Below are 19,682 nucleotides of genomic sequence, written 5' to 3'. Positions count from 1 at the left end.
GATGAAAACAAGCCTGATGAGAAGTCTCCCTGAGGAATCAGTGTTAACATGTGCCCCTAGCAGATGAAATAATGTCTGCTTGGTTACAGCAAGTATGAGTTCTCCATCCTCTGAAGCATACAGATAGAATTACATCTATTTGAAACACATCCTGGTGATAACAGGCACATAATCACAGAGAAGTAATTTTCTAGAAATTAATTTGGAATAGTACTTTTCTACATTATGCCATATCAGGGATGGTTTGGAAATAGTGTGAAAGTGAGGACTAACCAACTGGAAAATTGACTGTGATTGCGAGGGGAAAGAAAAAAGCATCAAAGTTCACTGGTGTGATGCATGTTACTCTTTAGAGCAGGGCTATTAAATGACGAGGGCAAAGAAACCTTCTCACTGTGGTCTCTTTTATAATGAGTAGCAATAGGGAGAGCCTTGGCATTGTGGCATTTTAGACTTATTGCAGTAGTTTAAGATTTTAAAGATAGGCTGGTCTTCAATATACATGTGAACAGCAGAAAATTACAGAACTGCTCACCGTTACATAACTATCATTCATGGCAAAGTGTCTCTTTAAATAGCACATTAGTACGTGAAGTTTTGCTGTTTCTCTGTTTTACCTTGCAAATGAAATTTCAAGTCCTTGCAGTTATGATGAAAAGCCTAAAAATGTGATTTCTTCTAAATAACCTAGAAAACAGAAGACTTAAGCAAATTCTAAGAACATTTCATTTGGGCAGTCTGATAGGACTCCTCAACATGTAAGGCCAGTAGTATTTACTGTGTTGCAAAAGCATGAGCAACAACAAAGCAGTACCCAACCACACACAAACAATTGCACAAAATGAAGCCAAATCTGGGAAACTTAAACAGCATTGGTTTAAAAAACCCAAAGGGCTTTTTAAAAGGTGAGCCAAATTCTGCTTTTCTTTGCTGATAGAAACATACAAGAGCTCTTCAGAGTCGATGCTCAAAAAGCACCCTAGTAAAAGTGAGGACAAAAAATCCCACAGCAGCGTAGTACAGAACACAAAAGCCGTACCACTGCCTTCGCTCCAGTGGCACATGGCACCCCAGTAGGGTGTTTCCCCACTAGGAAACTAGTGTACATATGTCCCAGGTCTAAGGAAAAACTGCCTTACTACTCCCTAACCATGCTTGTCCTTCCTCTTTATCAATTTTCTGTGTACGTGTAAAGATGGTCCCTTTAATTGCTATCAATAATAAAATGGAAACTTCTCTTCACTGAAAGTACCAGTATTTGTGCATTCAACTTAAAATAAAATCTTTACAGTACTCAGTATATTGCAAACTTGTGACAAACTTGAATCTAATAACTGTTTCTATTTTTCCCCTACTTGAAATATATGGATTAAGGGAATTAACTGTAATTAAATTTGATAAGCATTTAGTCTCTTACACTGTGCATGTATTTTAAAAGGTCAGTAGTACAGCCTGACACAAATGTGAATGAGACACCATATTAAACACGCTGTCTTTTAGGGTTTTTTTAGTCGTGTTTTTTCCTCACAACTTCTAAAAAATACTTAGAAATAAAATCAGAAAATACTCTTAATTTCTCCCTCTGCTCTTCACTGACTTTCTCACCACGATTTTCTACCAAATCCTTGAATAACTGACAATATGAGTTGATGAGCTGTTCTTAGGCCAGACGTTCTCAAGCTGCACAGCCTGCAGGCTGAGTCCAGTGTTATCCATCCTCTTTATTACTCTTAAGCTTAATACTCTCTGCTAACATGGCTGCTTCTTTCTTGTTCAGTACCATTGAAGTAGTAGGAATTTCCACAGCAGCTCTGTCCTGTTCATTTGTTTTACTGGACACAGGTGATGACTGAGATGGTGTCACAAGAAAAAGTGGAGTTCGCTTCAGCTTTACTGCACGGCTGCTTATGGGCTTTCTAGACAATGAGATGTTGAAAGTCATTTGACATGACGCTTCGTCATCAGCACTTTGCTTTCCATGGAGCACCTGGGAATTGCTGGGCTCTGACATGCATGCTGTGGACACAGTTTTAGAAGCTGCTTTGTGCAGTACCAGACTTCCACTGTTCGGTCGTTTAAGAGTTAATGCAGAATGTGAAGTGTTGCACGCAGCTACCTTTAATGAAGCTGAATTCTTCACTTTGATATGTGTACTTGTTGAGGGACCTGAGAACCTAATTGGCTTGGGACCCACTTTGCAAGGTATGTAGTCTTCTGCTTCAGAGAAATCAATTAAACGTCTGTAAAACAAAAGATCTTAATTGAAGAAGCAGACTATGTGCTTCAATTATTTTTGTTATAATTACAAAATCAACAATGCACAAATCTGATGTTCTAATAATTTTTGCAGGTTATGGTATCACATTGTTCTCAACTGTTGATCAAAGCAATCAGGCTTGCCTCTGCATCATTAGTACCAGCAGTATCTCCTACCTCTGTCATGTTACACACTAAAATTGGTAAGAAATGGTGCACAAACTGTTATATGAAAATGAATAAGGAAGAAGGCAGAAGAAGTTACAGAAAGAAAATATAAATAAAGATAACCAGTTTTTCCAAAAAACAAAAATTATTTAAAAAATCTATATAAGAAAGCCTATGGAGTCTCATGGCAACTCTGTCAAAAGTAGAGAGTAATTTTTAAGTAAATCAGAAACATTAAAGAACAGAGTAAGGTGCACTACTATAGTACTGACAATCTTCGTTCTTCATGCTTGTATACTGGATTTCAAAGTATCTGTGAAATGCTGCAGGAATCCATACCAAGAGAGCAAAAAATGTAAAAGTGTGCTATTTCTTATTATTGTTACAAAAGTGGTATATGGTGGCACTTCAAGCAGAAAGCCTGCAAATAACCAAGTGTTTTTAATGAATCTAGCAAGGCTTTCCTCAGAGCTCTAAGGTAAGAATGTATTCTTGAAATCTGTACATCCTAGACCAAAAGAACCACCAAAGTGAAAAGGAAAACTTACACATTCAAAGACTTGGTGTTTTAACAGCTGCAGTGTAGTAGAGGTAAAATGTAGTCAGTAACTAGATTAACTTACAATATTATTTCAAGATGGTATATGTTCTCACCAGGATTACTGCAGGTAATTAATACAACTGGGCACAGAAAAAATAGAGAAGACAAAGCAGAGAAATGGGAGATAAAAAGGTAAAGGTTGTAGTGGAGCGTTCAGGAATGCATGTGGCAGTCGGTCCACTGGTCACGCTTCTTCCTTTATGAAATATGAAAAGCAAAGAATACAGTATCCCAAAGTGATGGGGAGATGGGGATTTTCAATGGGATCACTGTGCTGACATGGCTCTGTGGCTGCTGCTGAAATGACCGCATGGCCAGAGAGATAAGGTAAGCAGGATCCTTGTCCCTAGGTAGCAGTAAGATGGCTGTGGAGTGGCTCAGATAACTGTGTAGATGCATCTGCAAATGCTGCTTTTAGGTAATGCATTGAGAATGGAAGTGTTGTCAGAAGTACGACCATAGAACTGAAAAGAAAATATTCTAATGTAAAAGTAGAGCATCTTAGAAACATGAAAATTATTTAAGCTTTTAAAATCTTCAAGTTTTTTTAATCAGTCCATTTAGCTAATGCTGTTCTCTACTTTTCAAAATGACTCCTTTCCACTCTTAAATGATGCTTTAAAGGCTGTAGAATAGAACTACAGCAGCCTAGAAAAGATAACTTACTTATAGCAAGGTCAATTCTGTGTATAAGCTCTCAGTGAATATAAGATAGTACATGAAAATATTAATAGGAACAACTGTGAAAATATAACAATTAAAAGAACTTGAAATTACACGCGTAAACACACCAAAAATAAAATAAATCCTTGTGCTGTTTTCCATTTCATACTAAGCCACTTGTGCAGGTCAACATACCTTTTATGTACTGGAGGCATATGATGCAAACTGCCTTTCAGAGAACGCTCCTCAAGGGTCCAGCATTCAATGAGCTCCTGGGGCACTCTCCAGTAGCTGACACCTGCATTTCAAAGGGGCATCCTATCACTGAGCTGAGAGAACACAGGATTGTGTTTACCTCCACCAGACTAAATGAATGCATGTATTTTATTATGTAGGATTTCAGCTTTGAAACTATGCAGACAAGTCCCTGTGCTTACAACCAGCATGCCTTTGGGGTTTCTATCAGAGTGCTCAGGGTGCCTATCACCTCTTGCAGGCATTGGCTCTCACTACATCTGTTCATGTATGTTCGTTCACATCAGCTCATTAGAACATCAATCAAGGCTTTTTTTGTTTTCCCTTCAAATAATTGAAGCTTTTATGTGTCACATACTGAGTTAGTGAAAACATCCACAGATTTTATTATTGTATAATTATTTGGCAATTTATTTTTTCTTTTGTGTAGAAAAATACTAAAATAGATGCAAAGAAATAATGCTGTACCTCTTCCTTCCCAGGTGCCGAAAGCATCCATCATCTTTTTCAGTTCAGCTTCAGAGTAGTAGCTCCAGATGTATTGGACATTATTTCCAGCTTCTCTAGAAATATTGTTTGTAAGGCAACAGTTATATGGTAAATCTACTTAGGTCCCCAGAAATGTAACACTGACGAAATAGAGTTACAGCTATGATAGCTATTATCCTTTCACCAAATTCCAACTATGAAAGGACGTAGTAGTAAATGTTTTGTAAATTAGATAAGAAAACATGTCCTTTAAAGAATTACAATAACTTCATCTTCAGAAAAGCTGTGTTACATATTTTTAACTGCTGTCATAGCAGACTGTGAAATAAAAGCCATTAATCAATACCAGCTTTGTGAATATTTGGGGGCACTTTTTCAGGATTCAGTGATAATTCTTGTCGTAAATATCACTGGTAACACTTGATGTAATTGTCATCCTTAATTATAATGTAATTTTAAATGCTTGAGACATTTTAAAAATAGCAACTGAGATCTCAGAGCAACTGCTTGCTAGTGGCCTTCTGTAGACTCTTGAATTCTTTTCCTTTGCACTTAGTCTTTATTTTGTTAAACAAGAATATTATATTAGCTGCATGTTTTCAAAGCAAGAAATAATCTCATTCCTGACAGTGATTCATAGTGTAATAATGCTATATTAGCCACATAAAGTAATACTTAGATATTATTATGATATGTAAATGTTCATAGCCTCTCCACAGTGCTTTTGTGAGTTTGAAAGTCACCTTACCTTCTGTAGATGCTTTTACTATGAATTTTTGTTCCTAGCTCCTTATTAATTGCATCGGTCCCATCAGCTCTTGTGGCATACACACCAATAATTTTACTCTCGCAGCTTGCCCCAGAAGTGCTGAGATAGTGCAGGACCCAAACTGTAGGCTTGGTGCAGACTAAATCATAAGAATCACAGAAATCTAACAAAGCCTGGGGAAAAAAATAATTTGGAAGCAAAAATGTTGATAATCTCTAAGTTCAGTTTTACAAGCTTTCATTCTGAAATTTTCTTAACTGTACTGGTGACCCCTTCTAAGTATATCAAGGATGTAGTTTATCTAGACTATTGTGAGCAGTATCTCTTAGTGGATGGTAACAGAGAATGTCCTACAAGTAGGAGAAATTAAGAGAGGCAACGGGAATACCTGAAAATGGGGCAAACCCCAGATACAAAAGAAAACCTCAGAAATCAAGAACTGCTTTGTGCTTTCAAAAGGAGATGAATAAGGAAGAGTCTAAACTGAAGAACTACAGAGAACTAGATAGTGTCTTTCCTACTACACAAGTTTTCAAAGCAGACTTGCACATAAAAGAGGCAACTTTAAAGAGCTGCTGTATTGTAGTGGTGGAAAGGCTGAGTGCTTGATGACTATGACCGTGTTATCAGTTCTGGGGTTTCTTATCCTAAAACTCTGAATTATCTGAAGAGGTAATAAAAAAGAGCTAACTTGTACATACACAGTTTTAGTATCTAACAAAAGGTGTGATATATCTTTAAAAGAGTACATCTTTAAAAATATAAGAAATATACAGACCTTCTTAAGCTCTACATTTGACCTTAAGGAATACGTCTCCATTTCATTGGCCAAATGGTCAGACAGACTGTATGGATAAGGGATGCCAAAATAATCTGCTTCCTCCTGCAGTGCAATTCGAATCTGCTCATCTTCAGGAATCCGAACTTCTCCATGAAGATAATCCAAAAGGTATTTAAACAAGCTTCCATCTCGATCAATCAGACAGGCTCCTGAAAACATATACATGATGAACTGAAGATACTGCTTCCAGCAAGTGAATACAGATTTCTCACATTATGCCAAATCACCAAGTAAAGCTTTTATATAAAACCTATTTGTTTTACTTACTTAGGAGAAGTAGCGAAGTATATTTCCTCTGTTATTTTAAACCTGCTGCTTTGTTTCCCTGCAGTAATAGTTATTTGAAGATAAAAGTCACAGTGAAGAATGTTTTGCTTGCTTGGAATGTCAGTGATAGCACTAACATGCACAGGACTGTGTCAGTATAAAACATCAGCTATACTGCACTTAAGTGCTTTAAATGCTAAAATCTTATCCTAGGAGTACTTCTAGATTTTTATTAATTATTATTTATTTGTTGCTATCAAAGAGGTGTTTTTTTTTTCTTCCAATTTTGGACCCAGGAGTTAAAGGTGTACCAAGTAGCACCAGCTGTTTTATGTATCCAGTCTCAACTTCTCTGGATCTTGCTCAGGTTTTACCGTTTTGTTTGTTTCTTTCTTTCTCTTTTGATGCTGGGATCAATGACCACACAAAATCACCGCTCAATCTGTACACTGCTATATATAATATGCTGCTCACTGCAGCTGAAGGATGACAGCAAAACCTCACTTGTACAAAGTTTCAAACATTTCAGAGATTTTAAACTGACAGAAGTGAACAACAGGAAGCCATTATGTCCGTCCACCATAGTTTTAGAACTGGCCGTACTTTGGCAGAACTTCCAAGTCACAAACGCGGTGAAATCTGACTCATGAATAGTTTTATTCAAGCTTTCATATCAAACCATGCTGGTCAAAAATGCAGTCTTCACTGGGTACAGAGGCATTCTGAAACAAAGATAAAACTCCAGTCTCCTTACATAGCAAACTAACAGAGTTGGATGCCTTGGGAGAATACAGGAAGGCATAAACAGGACCCAAGTTAACACTCATACACAGTAGTGTATTCAACAATTTTGACTGCAACAAGTGGGCCAAGTGCCATACAAACATGTATGTCTGCAAACAGGAACAGTCCTGTGGAATTCCAGTGAATTACTCATAAGTCATGCACATGTAATTGTTTTACATCCTGCTATACAGGAAGCCAACTGATGCTCAGCAAATTGGAAGAAGGGAGACACAATGAAATGGATCTGCAAAAGCATGTATTTACTGAGCTCCCTAGGCAGGATGTTTTAGGTGCAGCTTTAACATATTTACCAGACTCATCCACTTTTAGCGGAAAGCGTCCACTAAACATGGAAGCCAGCATGGAGTCCTTGAAGCGGCACAGGGACCGGCGCCTGGCGGTGTACAGACATCCCCGCACGTTCAGCCGTAGGATACCCTGCTCCTCTGCAGCCTTGTCCTCTTCCATTGCATTTGCAAATGAGAATGTTAATTACGAGCTATTCCACACTGGAACAGATACAAAGAAGGATCAGTCTAATGTTAAGAACGACATATTACGCAGAGATCTAAGTGTTAGATCTAAGTGTTGGCTCAGCTATTATGTTGCACGGGATGTAACATCAAATGTTACGATGCATCAATGCAAATCGCAACATTCGAAATGCTGCTTACGCCTTTACTATAAACAACGACGGCATTTATTGTGCTGGGAAACCCAAAGTTACTCTTTGGAGGCACACAGATTTGCGGTTAGTTGTGCGAAAGGACAGCCACAAAACGCCTCCTAGGAGCCCTCGCTGAGCCCCCCCGCAGGCCCGAGCGCTCCGTCCTTTGCCGCTCCGCGGTGCAGGCACAGCCCCCCCGACCCTCCGTTACCTGCTCAGCCGCCTCCCCGCGGCCGGTTCGGGCCCGGTGCCTCCGGGCCGCCTCGGATCCGCAAAATGGCGACAGGAAGGGCCGGGCTGGGGGCGTGCGAGACGAGACACCGCGGCATCTCCCGGCTTGGGCAGCGCCGGCAGCACCGAGCAGAGCCGAGGGGAGCGGGCAGACCGCAGGGCAAAGCGAGGACGGCTTCGGTGCCTTCCTCCGCCATGCATGAGGGCATGCATAAAGCCGGCTGCTCAATAAAACAGAAGCCTTGTTTTTTTTTTGTTTTTAAAATCTTAGAGCACGATATTAATGCTTTACTGTATTTAAAATGTCCTGGGCTTTGAAATTACTACTTGGCTCTGGGAGTTATTTGCATTTCTGAAACTTGGAGATCTCTAAGGAACATGAATATTACTCATCTATGATTATGAGCACTGCTGGGTGCTTCCCGTGCATTCACATGTAACAACTTACACAGAGTGTCCTGCTAAAAGCAGCTCATGGCTGTGGTGCAGTTGCTTGCTACTGAAATGCACTAATCCTTAGGGCAGCTGCAGCAATCAGTGTGTCTGCCTGAGCTGATGGCAGAACCGGGCTCAGGTGTGGAGGGAGAATACACACGAAGGGAGGGTCAGAGCACACGGGCGGTGCTGTTGGGATCACAGCAGGCATTGGAGGAAAGCGTTGTGCTGGGCTGAAGTGCTTTGCATCTGCCAAACCTAACAGAGCCTGACATGGATGAGATCAGCCTTGCTCCAGTTCTAACACAGGAGCCTCCCGTGCACACTCACTGTCACCTTTTGTTTGCAAAGTCAGCGATGCCATTTTGATGACTGCCTTGTCGGCTCGCTCCGTGCATATATTCTTCGATATAACATCTAAAAGCCGTGACGGGCAGCAGTCGGAGCTCCATTGTGCAGCGTCAGGTCACGGTGGCTGTTTGTTTTCCTGCCCTGGCTTCCTCACCCTGCGGACTCGGCTCTTACCCCCCGCCGGCCGTTGGGCTGGTGCAGCCGTTGGAGGCCTCTGAGGCGCTGCCTCCTGGCGGCGAGGCCGAGAGCGGCGGGACGCACCTCGGAGCATCGCTCGTCGTTTGCAGCCTGGTCTTTGTAACAGCGTATTTCAGTATTTAACCTCCGGAACGCGGTTTGTTTTAAAAGCTTACTTTTAATTCACCTGATGAAGATGATTCGGCTCTATTGCCAAGCGACGTAAACTTCTGCCATCCACCCCCCTCCCCCTTTCACTTTTAAGGGTAGACCTGAAGAGCTAACGTGGTGGTGGTGGAAGGTATAAATGTAAAATCTGTCATCCTTTTAGTCTTCATATTTGTTAGTAAACTGTGATAACGTGACCTAAATGTTGGATAATCTCCTCATAAAGCGATAACGCAGCCTAGGCTCAAAATTTGTGAGTGAAATCTCGTATCGTTTGCAGATTCCTCTTGCCTGTGTTCATTCCCCCTGACAAGGCTCATTTTGATGATGGATAAACAAGCAGCTGCTCAACTATCTACTGCTTTTACTTCGGATGCTGTCGGGGGATGCAGGAAGAGGGACAGAGCGTTACAAACTGCAAAACTGAATGCTTCCCTGGCATCCAAAATCAAATCTAAATTAATAAGTAAGTCTCATTAAAATGAAACCATTTACTGTACTTAGAGTGTATGACTTCAAAGAAGGAGCTGTTGTATTCTGTGTGATTTGCTGAATGGCTGCTGTTAAAAAAAATATCTGGTATATTCAGTGCTTTTGTAGAGTTGTAAGGTTAAAACACATGGTTCTAATTTGATTATTTGTCTAATTCTCTACATAGTTCCAGTGCTTTCTCTGGTGGTTTAAAAGACATGCTCAAATCCATTTCTAACATCCATGCTCTATCCTGAGCATCCAAACCTGAGGTACCAAAAGGAGCTAAATCAGTGGCAGTTTACGACGTAGTTGTCATAGTATTAAGTGTTCAATTCCCATTTACAAAATGGCATTTGTAACAAATTCTTCATTGAGACACTTAGTGTCTGTGGTATTCTTTGATTCTCTAACTGGCTGATTTAAGCATTTGTCAGAACATACTTTGCTTTCCCAGTCAGCCAGGGGTAAGTTAAAACACTTTTTTTTTTTTTCCTTAATAGATGTTTAAGTCCACAACACTATGGATATCTCAAATCCTCTCCTGCAGAAAATAAGGAAAGTGTAGATATAGCAAAACAGCACTATTTCAGAGATCTCTAGTTCATGCAACACAGCTAACTAAGCATTGATTTCTGCTTTTCTTTCTGTGCATGATGCAGTAAGAAATTTAATATGATTGATGCCAAGACTATTAATTTCAGTGGAAAATAAACATCATAGATGAGTAATATTCATGTTCCTTAGAGATCTCCAAGTTGCAGAAATGCAAATAACTCCCAGAGCCAAGTAGTAATTTCAAAGCATTGTCTTTGGATTCACAAGGTGCTGCTGTTGTTGCATGTTTGCCTAAGCAAAGAAATGAAGCCTTGCTGATTTTTGGATGACAGGTCACAGAAGCTTGGCTCAATGAATAAATGTAGCAATAGCACTTCACACTAACCTTGCTCCATCTGGTACTGCAAAGGAGTATGGCCAGGCTCTTCTGAGTTAAGGCTAGCTCTGTGCATACTATGAATGTGAGGTAAAATGTTTATTTGGTAATACTCTATGTCACTGGGGAAAAGGAGGAATAGTAGCTCTTAAAATGTTCAGTAGTGCATGTGAGCAGGCAAGTTTTCATTACGACAGTCAGCGGTATATTTCTAACCTTCTTTCATTTGCTGAAATATACATTCTTGCACAAAATGTTTAAACTTTCTGTTTTAAAACATATACTGTTTTTACTTAGTTAGAAGGCAGGGACGATCACTACGCCTAAAAAGCCATACAGTTTAAAATGATACACTTAAAATTCTTAAAATGTCTTTATTTAAAAAATGAACAAACAAAAAAACCCAGTTAAAATCCAGACAAGAGCAGAATCCTTGTACGAGAGAGACTCCAAGCTGACAGAAGACTTCAGAATGGCATCCAACAAAGAAGAGTTTTATGTCAGGCTATACAACTGTTCTGCCAAAAAATATAAGGATATTATTATGTAGTGAGAGTACGTATAGAGATGGCCTGGAATTGGAGCTGTTGAAAATCAAATGGTATGATTTTTGTCTCCTATAGATAATTCATCAATGTCGAAAGTATCTTTAAAACAAAATAATAAAGCCTTAGCTCTGGCTTTGAGTGTGGAGAAAGAAAGTTCTCGGAAGCTGAAGAATGAGAAGATTTTTCTTCAGAAAGAAGTAGAAAAGCTGCAGCTTCATAATATCCTGCTTCGTCAAAAGCTGAGCTGTTTGGTATCCTGCCAATAATGTTTAATCCTAGATCAGATAAATTGAGCTTTCGTCTTTTATTGAAAAATAACATTGCTTCTCAAAGTGGTGATTTCAGACACTTGTGTCTAAGATTTTTGGAGCTGTCATCTCATAGAAAATCATTGTTTGTTTGTTTTTTAATTTATTGGGTTTTTTGTTTGTTTGTTTGTTTTTTAATTTTCCTTTCTTAGGAATTTTTACACTAACCAGTTTATTCATCAGTGTATGTGTATAGCCATGGTAATTTCAGTGTCAGCTTCATTTCTGTGTTAAAAGGTATTGAAAATTTAGCTTGTCCTCAGCTGAGTGAAAAATCATGACATATATTCACCATTTTATCTTGTCTTCTTAGAAGAAGAAAAAAAAGTAACTTAAAAGACATAGCTATATATATGTAATTATTATTATTTTTCTTTACCCTTGTATGCAGAATAAAACTCTTAGAGAAATAGGAGCATTTTTGAGTGATAACCTCTTAAATGCAATAGAAATAAGCGGTCTTTCTGAGGTAAGATGGTGTTGTTGTTTTTTAACTATTGCCATGTGAAAATCTATGCAATAGCTCTAGGATAATATTTTCAAAATATCTAAATGACTAAAATATTGAAATAAAATATCATTTAAAAACATCTACCCCTGTCGTTTAAAGTAGAGGTGAATCCTTAGTCCAGTAAAGTCAGTGGCATTTCACCGCTACAGGCAGTAAAGATATGGGTTTTAATCTTGTTTACAAAAACTCTGAAAGTTATGTATCAGAAGAAATGCAGTTACATTACTTAAAAAAAAAATACTTATTTTCCACTGTTCTTCTTTTGAAAGAATCTTCAGAACTCTTTTCCTCTGTCAGACAGCCCAAGTAGCTGTACTGATGACCAATTGAAGAGTACATGCCAGTCACCAAGGTAAGTTATATTAGATCTGGAGGCTGCTACGTGTGTGTAGGTTTTTTTTTTTCCCCTTACAATTCATGTTTTTATGATCTGGATATTTTTGAAGTAACTAGAAACAGTTTCCTATCTAATTCAGAAACTATCTGCAAATTGTAATGATTAGGGAGATAATGGGAGGAAATATGTGCTTCTTTCTGCATGAGATCACACCAGCACAAAGCGAATATAGTGTCAAAAATACCATTGCCCCTAAGACAGAAGTGAAGTGCATTTCATACCAGAGTTCTTGTTTTCTGCTTTTGTATATTACTAAAGAAATGTTTTAGATGGATGAATATTATGGTATAAAACAAAAGATCTTAACAGTGAACTTTTCTCTTTTTAGATCTGTAGAATTGCCAGTGAAGCTTGATCTACTTGCAACATCTGCTGGAAAACAGCAAGGTAGCCCTTCTGTGTGTGAAACAGCAAATTATTTTAGAAGTACTACTACTTTGTTGAAGGAAACATGTTCAGATCAAGTCAAGTTTGCATCATCATTGCCTTCTGACGAAAGTAAATAACAGTTAAATTACATAGATCTGGTGGAAGCAACCATTGATAGAATTTTATTTTTAGGATGCAAGATGTGTTTTCTGTACAGATTACCTGTTTTTCAGAGTTAGATGAGAGTTGGTGTGAAATAGTTCATTATTTGATGTCCAATACAGAAGATACAGTAAGATTCCTAAACTGCAGTACACTCAAGAATGATCACCCATAAACAGAAGTGTCTCAACAATAACTTGTGGATTAGTGTTCATTCAAATAACTCACATGAAAGTGTAACAGAATTAATGCAAACAGTGTAGCACTGTGGTAGCTAAATAATAACTGCAGAGGTCATAGAAAACAAATAGATTTTTATTTCATAGAATCCTTAGAGTTGGAAGAGACCTCTGGAGGCCATCTAGTCCAACTCCCTTTTAATGCACAGGGAGATGCACAGCTAGATCAGGTTGCCCAGGGCCCGATCCAGCCTTGCCTTGAGAGTTTCCAGGGACGGGGCATCAAGCACATCACTAGTCAACCTGTTCCAGTGCCTCACCACCCTCACAGTAAAAGAACGCAGTTTGTCATTTTCCAGGCTTCCCATCCAACTTTCAGGAAGGTGTCTTATTATATGGCAAGCTGCTGAAATTTGTTTTTTTTTTTTTGTTTTTGTTTTTGTTTTTTTAAATATTCCAGAAAATCAGTTTTGCACGGAATTAAGCAGTGATAGTGCGTTCCCACCTGTGAAACAGTCTGAGGACTTTACAAGACAAGATGATGGTTTGTTGCCATTCTGTGAAAATGTGACTGAAAGGAAGAAATATGCAACACATTATGGATCAAAACCACAGCTCAATATAAAGGATTTCGATAAAAAATGTAGCTCAAATCTGCCTCATCATGGTAGCAACAGCAGTGAGGTGAAGGAAAGACCAAGTGACTTGTCTCACGTTGTTCCTTCTCAACTTGATTTTGGCAGTGAATATAAGGAGATGCTTCCTATTGATGGGATTAAATCTGAAGAAACTGTTTATGATGCTGATATGGAGTTGACTGCCAGCGATGCAGGTGAATTGCTCACAGTTGCATCAAAAGACAAATTACATAAAAGAAATAATGCCAGTTCTGATAAAGTACTGGCAAATTTTAGAAAAGTGAAATATTCTAGAAGTGAGAAAGAGAAAATCAGAAACAAGACTGAAGTCAGTTCAAATTGTTACGCAGAAGAAAAGCACACTGGGACTGACAATAACAACATTTCAAAAACTACCGACCCACGAACTCAGCTATTGCAAAGTCAGACACAACAGCTACCTACACAGAATTCTACAGAGAAACAGAATTTACTGAATACCAGTGACTGTAATCAAGACCAGAATTGTCTAAATAAGGATAAAGATACTAGAAGAACATATTTAGTTAGCCTAGTGCATCAAAAACAAGAACAAGAAGCAAACGAAGAAAATTCCTCAGAAACTCTGGAAGATGGGGAAAACAAAATAATAAAAGCATACTCAAGCTTATCTAGTAGTGAGATCCCGCGTCAAGTTTGTTGTGCTGAAAGCCTGGCATTCCAGGATAACAGCTCTACTGTACCACCTCTACACCAGGACTTTCTACATGAAAATGAGAATGGTGTCAGACTGCTAAGAAATAGGAGAACCCTTCAAAACCCTTCAAAAATGAACACAGCCAAATACTGTGAAGTTGATAATGGGTATGAAGAATATGGTTCAAAAAAATCTCAAACAGATGGGTGCCAGTGTGACAGCAAGAGAAAAGAAGACCAGAAGAATATTATAAAGGGTAAATGCAATAAAAAAGGTAGTTACAGACAAAGAGAAGCTGAAATTGACAGTGTTAATAAAATTATTCAAAAAGTAGATCAAAAGAGTGGTAATTTTTCAGCCGGCAGATTAAAACATACATTGGCAAAGGCTGCCCGTAAATCATATGTGATACCAACTACAGATCTTACTACGTTCTCACTTTGCAAAAGTGAGGAATTAAAAAATAAGGATGCTTTGCACACACTGGCTGTTTGTGGAAATAAAGAAACTGAAACTCAGCAATCTCAAGGAGCTTTAGTTGCTCAGTATGATATGGCTATGAACATACCTCAAGCTAAAGCCTCCACAAAAAATGCTGGTAGCAATGCTGATACATTAAAGAGGGTAGGTTCCTCAAAAGCAGCACGTGAAGAATCTAGCATTAGTAATTCTTGTGACAATCAGGTAAAAGAAAGAGGGAGCCTAAGTTCTGGTAATATGGAGAGTAGAAAAAAGAAGAATTATTTCAGACATATTGATCAGGGACAGCTGAATTTTTTGGATGACCAGGAAGTCTCTCATGAGATGGATCCCTTCATGAACAAGTCAAAACCCACGATGCAAAAATTAGAAATTTTAGAATCCTTACCTGTTGATTGTTCTAAGAATAAGACAGTGAGTGCAGGCAGCTTTTTCCAGAGAGGTTTTTCTGAAATGGAGCCCACAGCTCTTGATAACCTTAATGCTTCCATGAACTCTATTCTGAAACATTCAGAAATTTCTGGGAAAACCGATCAAGACAAAGAACTGGATTCTGGAAAAGCAAAGCAAAAATCAGATCATATTTCTAAAGAGATTTGTGAAAACACTTTGACACGTCATCATGGTAAGTGTGTAAGTTTGGGATAAAAACCTTTAAATTAGTTTCTGCGTGGAATAATAATAATAAAAAAATATCTTCTCTCAATACTTTTCCACTAATCCCTTGCTTACAGTGGATGAAATAGAAGTGAAAAGGTAAGGATGAAAATCACTAAAATGATTCATGTATAAGTCTCAAGATATTTAAAAACTGTGATAACTGATATATCTGCTACTTTGTAACGTGTCCCGAAAAGATGTTTTGTGGAGCAGATTGAGCAGTCCCTGTTCTTGAGGAGCAGTTATAATTGGAACCTGTATTCATTTTGCACAAGAATGTTGTAGGATTCAGAAAAAGATAAAATAACTTGAAGTTTTATACAGGAGAAATGATAGTGTACACTGTTCCCATCATAGACGGGGAACAGAAACAAGAGTAGTTTTCATAAAGTGGGCTTACAAATTCCATATTCAGTGTTACAATGTAGCAGTCTCAAAACAGGTGCAAGAGAAAAACCATCATTTATCTGGCACATGTTTGAGTTTCCTCTGTGTGATCAATAGCGAGTATTTTCTGCCTCAGACAAATTAAGATGGATAAAAACTTCATCCTCAAAATGTGAAAATAGGAGGGTTTTAATTTCTGTTCTACTGAAAAACTGCATCCCAAATGTCCTCATCTGGATGCAGTAAATCTAAGACTTGTCCTGAATCAGCAGGGATTGTGCACTCCTGGAAGAAACTGACAGGAATGCAGATTAAGACTGTTTATTTTATCTTGGATTGGTGCCTGAATTAAATCTCTGTGCTTCCCAGTGAATGTTTTCCTCACTGAATACCTTAAAATTTTTTGAAACTTGGGGCAATGTAATAATTTCATTATTTCTCCCACATTATCGTAATATTTTTCTCCAAACTAAGTACTGAGGTTTAGTCTGGCATTCTGCACTTCATCTTAAAACATTTTGCACTGTTGATAGGGTTTCTTCTGAGGCTGGTTGCTTCTTAGTAGGGTATTTAACTTCCATATTTTCAGTGACTGAAAATACAAGGCATCTCAGATAGCTCTGTGCTATGTAGTTTTGAAGATAAGGAGGTTCACTTAACCACCTTGTGCATTGTTTGAAAGATGTTATTAGTTGTTGACAATTCTTGTACAGTTTGATCCCTCCACATTACACTTCTTCTGCATTTAAGGCCACGATCCATCTGCAGTTTTGGTTTTTTTTTACTGTAACATTATATCTGCTAGCTGAAGATTAGGGCACCTCTGGTGCTTGATTGTGTCCCAAGAGCATGGTAGACCTCAAATAGTTCCAAACTAGGTTAGGTTGAAAGCTGTTGTAGTATCCTTCCCTTTGATCACATTCTATTATTTGCATAGCACTTTGAGCACTAAAATAACATCCAGAGTACCTGAATTATAAGAAATATGTGGGCTGCTATGAAAGTAGTATTTTATTATTTCAGCACATGACATCAGAGGCAGATGCTGGCTGTATGTTCTGACAAAATGGCATCTGACATAGGTGTGCACATGTAAAGCAAAGGTATGTCACTGAATTCCTCCATGCAGAATAAATGGCACCCACTGAACTTCATTTTTATAAATTTTTATAGAGGCCAAATAGTGCACCTGAGCACAGTGAGGTGATAGGTGGTACATTTCAGAAGTGGTGACAGTGGATGTGAAAGACAAGCCACATTCCAGATGGCCACATACAGCAGTTGCACCACAAAATGAAGGCTGTCTCAATCAACTCATCTGTGCAAATCAGCTAATAGTGATGACTATGTTGAGAAATAGCATTATGTTGCTGAGAATTTGCTCTATCCAATAGTGTTGTTGTGCTCTGTTGTAGTTTCCATGGAAATAAATAGGAAGCATTACTTTTGGAGTGACATATATAATAATGATGGATAATTATCAATTGAAATTTTACTTAACAGTTCAGAAAACACTTAAAATGAATCATGTAAAATATATTTTTTTTTTCCACAGGGAGCACAGCTTTGCAAGATGTGACAAATACTAGTGAGTTTTCTCACACTTCTTTACCTAAATCCTCCCAGATATTGGAAGAAAACTCAGCAGAACCAGTTAGACGAGGAAGAGCTTCTATATGTTACAAAGAACCCTCCCTAAGCCGGTGGGTGTCACATGGGAAGGGGTGGATTTATTTGTAGTACATGATAAAGATTTGCTATTAAAACCCCCAAATTCCTAAAATATTGAAGTATCTGTTTTGGAAACTGGAGTGGAATGATACCTCTGTGTTCAAGTAAAAAGTTTTCTGTTAGTGTGGCAGGATTTCCAGGTGCCAGAGTAAGACATATAAATTACAATTAAACTTTTTTATACCAGTAGAGAATAAATATGAGTATTTAATATTTATCATGACATAAACCCCTTCAGAGGTGTATAATTGTAAACATTATACTTAAATGTTATATTTTTGCCATAAAAATACCCTTGTAATATTGCTAAGTGACAAGACTATTCCTGTAATAATATTGAAGAATTCTGTGATCTTCCTTTAGCTAGATATATCCAACGTAAGAAATCATTTAAGATGTGTTAATTTAGTAATTAGTTATCCAGCTCAGTGTTCATACTCAATTAAGTAGCAGAAGATTTCCAATATTTTTTAAAGATATGGCATAGGTTGTCATAGCCATTAAAAATCAAAAGAGGTTTTCAAACATCCATTAATAAAATTAGTGTGTTTGTACAAACTGTGCACCTGTAGGCCTAAATCTCAGTGGACTGTTAAGCTGAAAATAACTCCTGAACATAATCAGCTTTAGCCACCACTTTTTTATTGATGTTGTTTTTTGTTTTTTTTTAATGCTAATCTAAAGAAAAAATATCTTCCATTTTATGTGTATTGATAGATTGCATACTCATGAGCTAAAGACAGTACTGAGATTTTCCCATTATACTCTGGAGAATTAAAGGGGGATAGTTACGTATTTCACAAGTCAGGTGCAGAAGGGAGTATGTTGGTGAAAATAAGAGGAAAAGAGAATAAAGCCACAAACTGAAAATTTCACATGCAAAATATTTTTGTTTGCCTCTGTAAGCAAGCAAATAATTAACTGAGGTACTGAGACTGAGGACAAATAGAAGCTGAAAGCAAAGTAAGAACTGTATAATTTTACCACTGTTTGTTTTTCAGAAGTATTGATGAAATGGTGTTTGTAAAATTAAAGAAGAAAAAAAAAAGAAAAAAAAGTAAAGGAATCACAATTGCATTTTTGTTTTACTAATTTTAATGGGTTGCTAAATTGCTGCTGTGATCTGAAGCCATTGACACATTCTCCTACTGGATGATAAAGTTTTGTAGTTCTGGAGGGAGATATTAAAGCAAAAATAGGAAAAAAAACAATTGGAATTCACCTGAGAATTTAGATTACATGACTGTGGTTTTTAGCATTGTTTTCAAAAATAGTATTATCTATGCCTTGCTGTTTCAAACATGTTTGTTTTCCATAAAATTAATTTCTTTAGTGTATCTAACTTTCAGTAGGATCATTTACCATTTGCAATTATTATCATGATTACGTAGACATATGGTGACACTCGTGTGATATTTTCTATTTCTTTTGTTCACAGAAAATTAAGACGTGGGGATCAGTTTACAGATACACAGTTTCTGCATTCCCCAGTCTATAAAGTGAAAAAGAAACGAAGCTTTAAAAGTAAATCAAAGCTTATATGAAGAAGACGAGAGAATTGCTTTCATGATCAGTACTTCTGAAATGGTACCTTTTTTTTCTTTTTCCAAAGCAAAAATATAGTTTAGTAGGAATTGATGCTTATTGTTCTGCAATAGATAAATGGAAAACAAAGACTTCAAAGTGAAATTTCTTGGAAAAGACCCACAATATAAACATAAAAAACAGAATTGTTCACTAAAGAAGGCAAATTTAGGTTAGGATCCAGTCTTGTGTTCTGAATTTTTGGTCAGTAATTTATAATCTGTTCAAAGTATTTGCAGCACTTATTAATTTGTAAGAAAAGTGTAAGTTTCAATGAGAATAATAAAAAAAAATCACGTTTGGGAATTTTACTGTCATTTCTTTGAACATACTATGAGCAGAAAAAATATATCAGTGCTAGCTGGAACAGATATGAGCATCCCAAATATGGGTGCAGTGAGCCTTGTGTTCGTTTCATCGTTTGTTTGTTTGCTTGCTTGTTTTGTTTTGTTTTGCTATTTATTGTTGTTATTTGACAGAATCATATTTAAATCCAAATGAGGAGATCTCAATTTTAGGAACT

General features: G+C 37.6%; 2 protein-coding genes across 8 annotated transcripts; one reads left to right on the top strand and one right to left on the bottom strand.

Moving 5' to 3' along the window:
* Positions 1 to 703: 703 nt before the first annotated feature.
* On the bottom strand, positions 704 to 8,043 carry KCTD18 (potassium channel tetramerization domain containing 18). 3 transcript variants are annotated; one of them, XM_015868173.3, is made up of 7 exons: positions 7,974 to 8,043; positions 7,407 to 7,604; positions 5,980 to 6,191; positions 5,181 to 5,374; positions 4,412 to 4,506; positions 3,884 to 3,986; positions 704 to 2,240 (listed from the first exon to the last, which is right to left on the bottom strand). In XM_015868173.3, the coding sequence occupies exons 2-7, from the start codon at positions 7,561 to 7,563 to the stop codon at positions 1,709 to 1,711; spliced, it is 1,293 nt and encodes a 430-aa protein (XP_015723659.2). In that variant the 5' UTR covers positions 7,564 to 7,604; positions 7,974 to 8,043; the 3' UTR covers positions 704 to 1,708. The 3 variants fall into 3 exon arrangements, 2 of the variants coding, with proteins under 2 accessions (XP_015723659.2, XP_085408873.1); XR_014948083.1 differs by having other exon boundaries at positions 1,491 to 2,240; positions 3,884 to 4,017; XM_085552747.1 differs by lacking the exon at positions 3,884 to 3,986.
* Positions 8,044 to 8,573: 530 nt separating this feature from the next.
* On the top strand, positions 8,574 to 19,465 carry SGO2 (shugoshin 2). 5 transcript variants are annotated; one of them, XM_032445707.2, is made up of 9 exons: positions 8,574 to 9,257; positions 9,405 to 9,590; positions 11,153 to 11,328; positions 11,777 to 11,854; positions 12,166 to 12,248; positions 12,622 to 12,680; positions 13,464 to 15,422; positions 17,400 to 17,547; positions 19,014 to 19,465. In XM_032445707.2, exons 2-9 carry the CDS (start codon positions 9,449 to 9,451, stop codon positions 19,117 to 19,119), a joined length of 2,751 nt encoding a protein of 916 aa, XP_032301598.2. In that variant the 5' UTR covers positions 8,574 to 9,257; positions 9,405 to 9,448; the 3' UTR covers positions 19,120 to 19,465. The 5 variants fall into 5 exon arrangements, with proteins under 5 accessions (XP_032301598.2, XP_085408836.1, XP_015723657.2 ...); XM_085552710.1 differs by having other exon boundaries at positions 8,579 to 9,257; positions 12,622 to 12,791; XM_015868171.3 differs by having other exon boundaries at positions 9,022 to 9,113.
* The last annotated feature ends 217 nt before the right edge of the window (positions 19,466 to 19,682 follow it).

Source organism: Coturnix japonica, chromosome 7 (assembly GCF_054131305.1).
Source record: "Coturnix japonica strain WE chromosome 7, WE-NBRP24, whole genome shotgun sequence".
NCBI classification, from domain to species: Eukaryota; Metazoa; Chordata; class Aves; order Galliformes; family Phasianidae; genus Coturnix; species Coturnix japonica.
Note: the sequence above shows the minus strand (reverse complement) of the source record. Positions and strands in the feature narration are given on the sequence as shown.

Coding starts and splice junctions, on each gene's coding strand:
- KCTD18 (XM_015868173.3), bottom strand. CDS start 7,563: ATGGAAGAGGACAAGGCTGCAGAGGAGCAGGGTATCCTACGGCTGAAC. Junction 5,375..5,979: donor CAAATGTAGAGCTTAAGAAG/GTCTGTATATTT, acceptor TTTTTTCCCCAG/GCTTTGTTAGATTTCTGTGA. Junction 4,507..5,180: donor AGTAAAAGCATCTACAGAAG/GTAAGGTGACTT, acceptor CAATATTTCTAG/AGAAGCTGGAAATAATGTCC.
- SGO2 (XM_085552710.1), top strand. CDS start 9,449: ATGATGGATAAACAAGCAGCTGCTCAACTATCTACTGCTTTTACTTCG. Junction 12,249..12,621: donor AGTACATGCCAGTCACCAAG/GTAAGTTATATT, acceptor TTCTCTTTTTAG/ATCTGTAGAATTGCCAGTGA. Junction 17,548..19,013: donor AAAGAACCCTCCCTAAGCCG/GTGGGTGTCACA, acceptor TTTTGTTCACAG/AAAATTAAGACGTGGGGATC.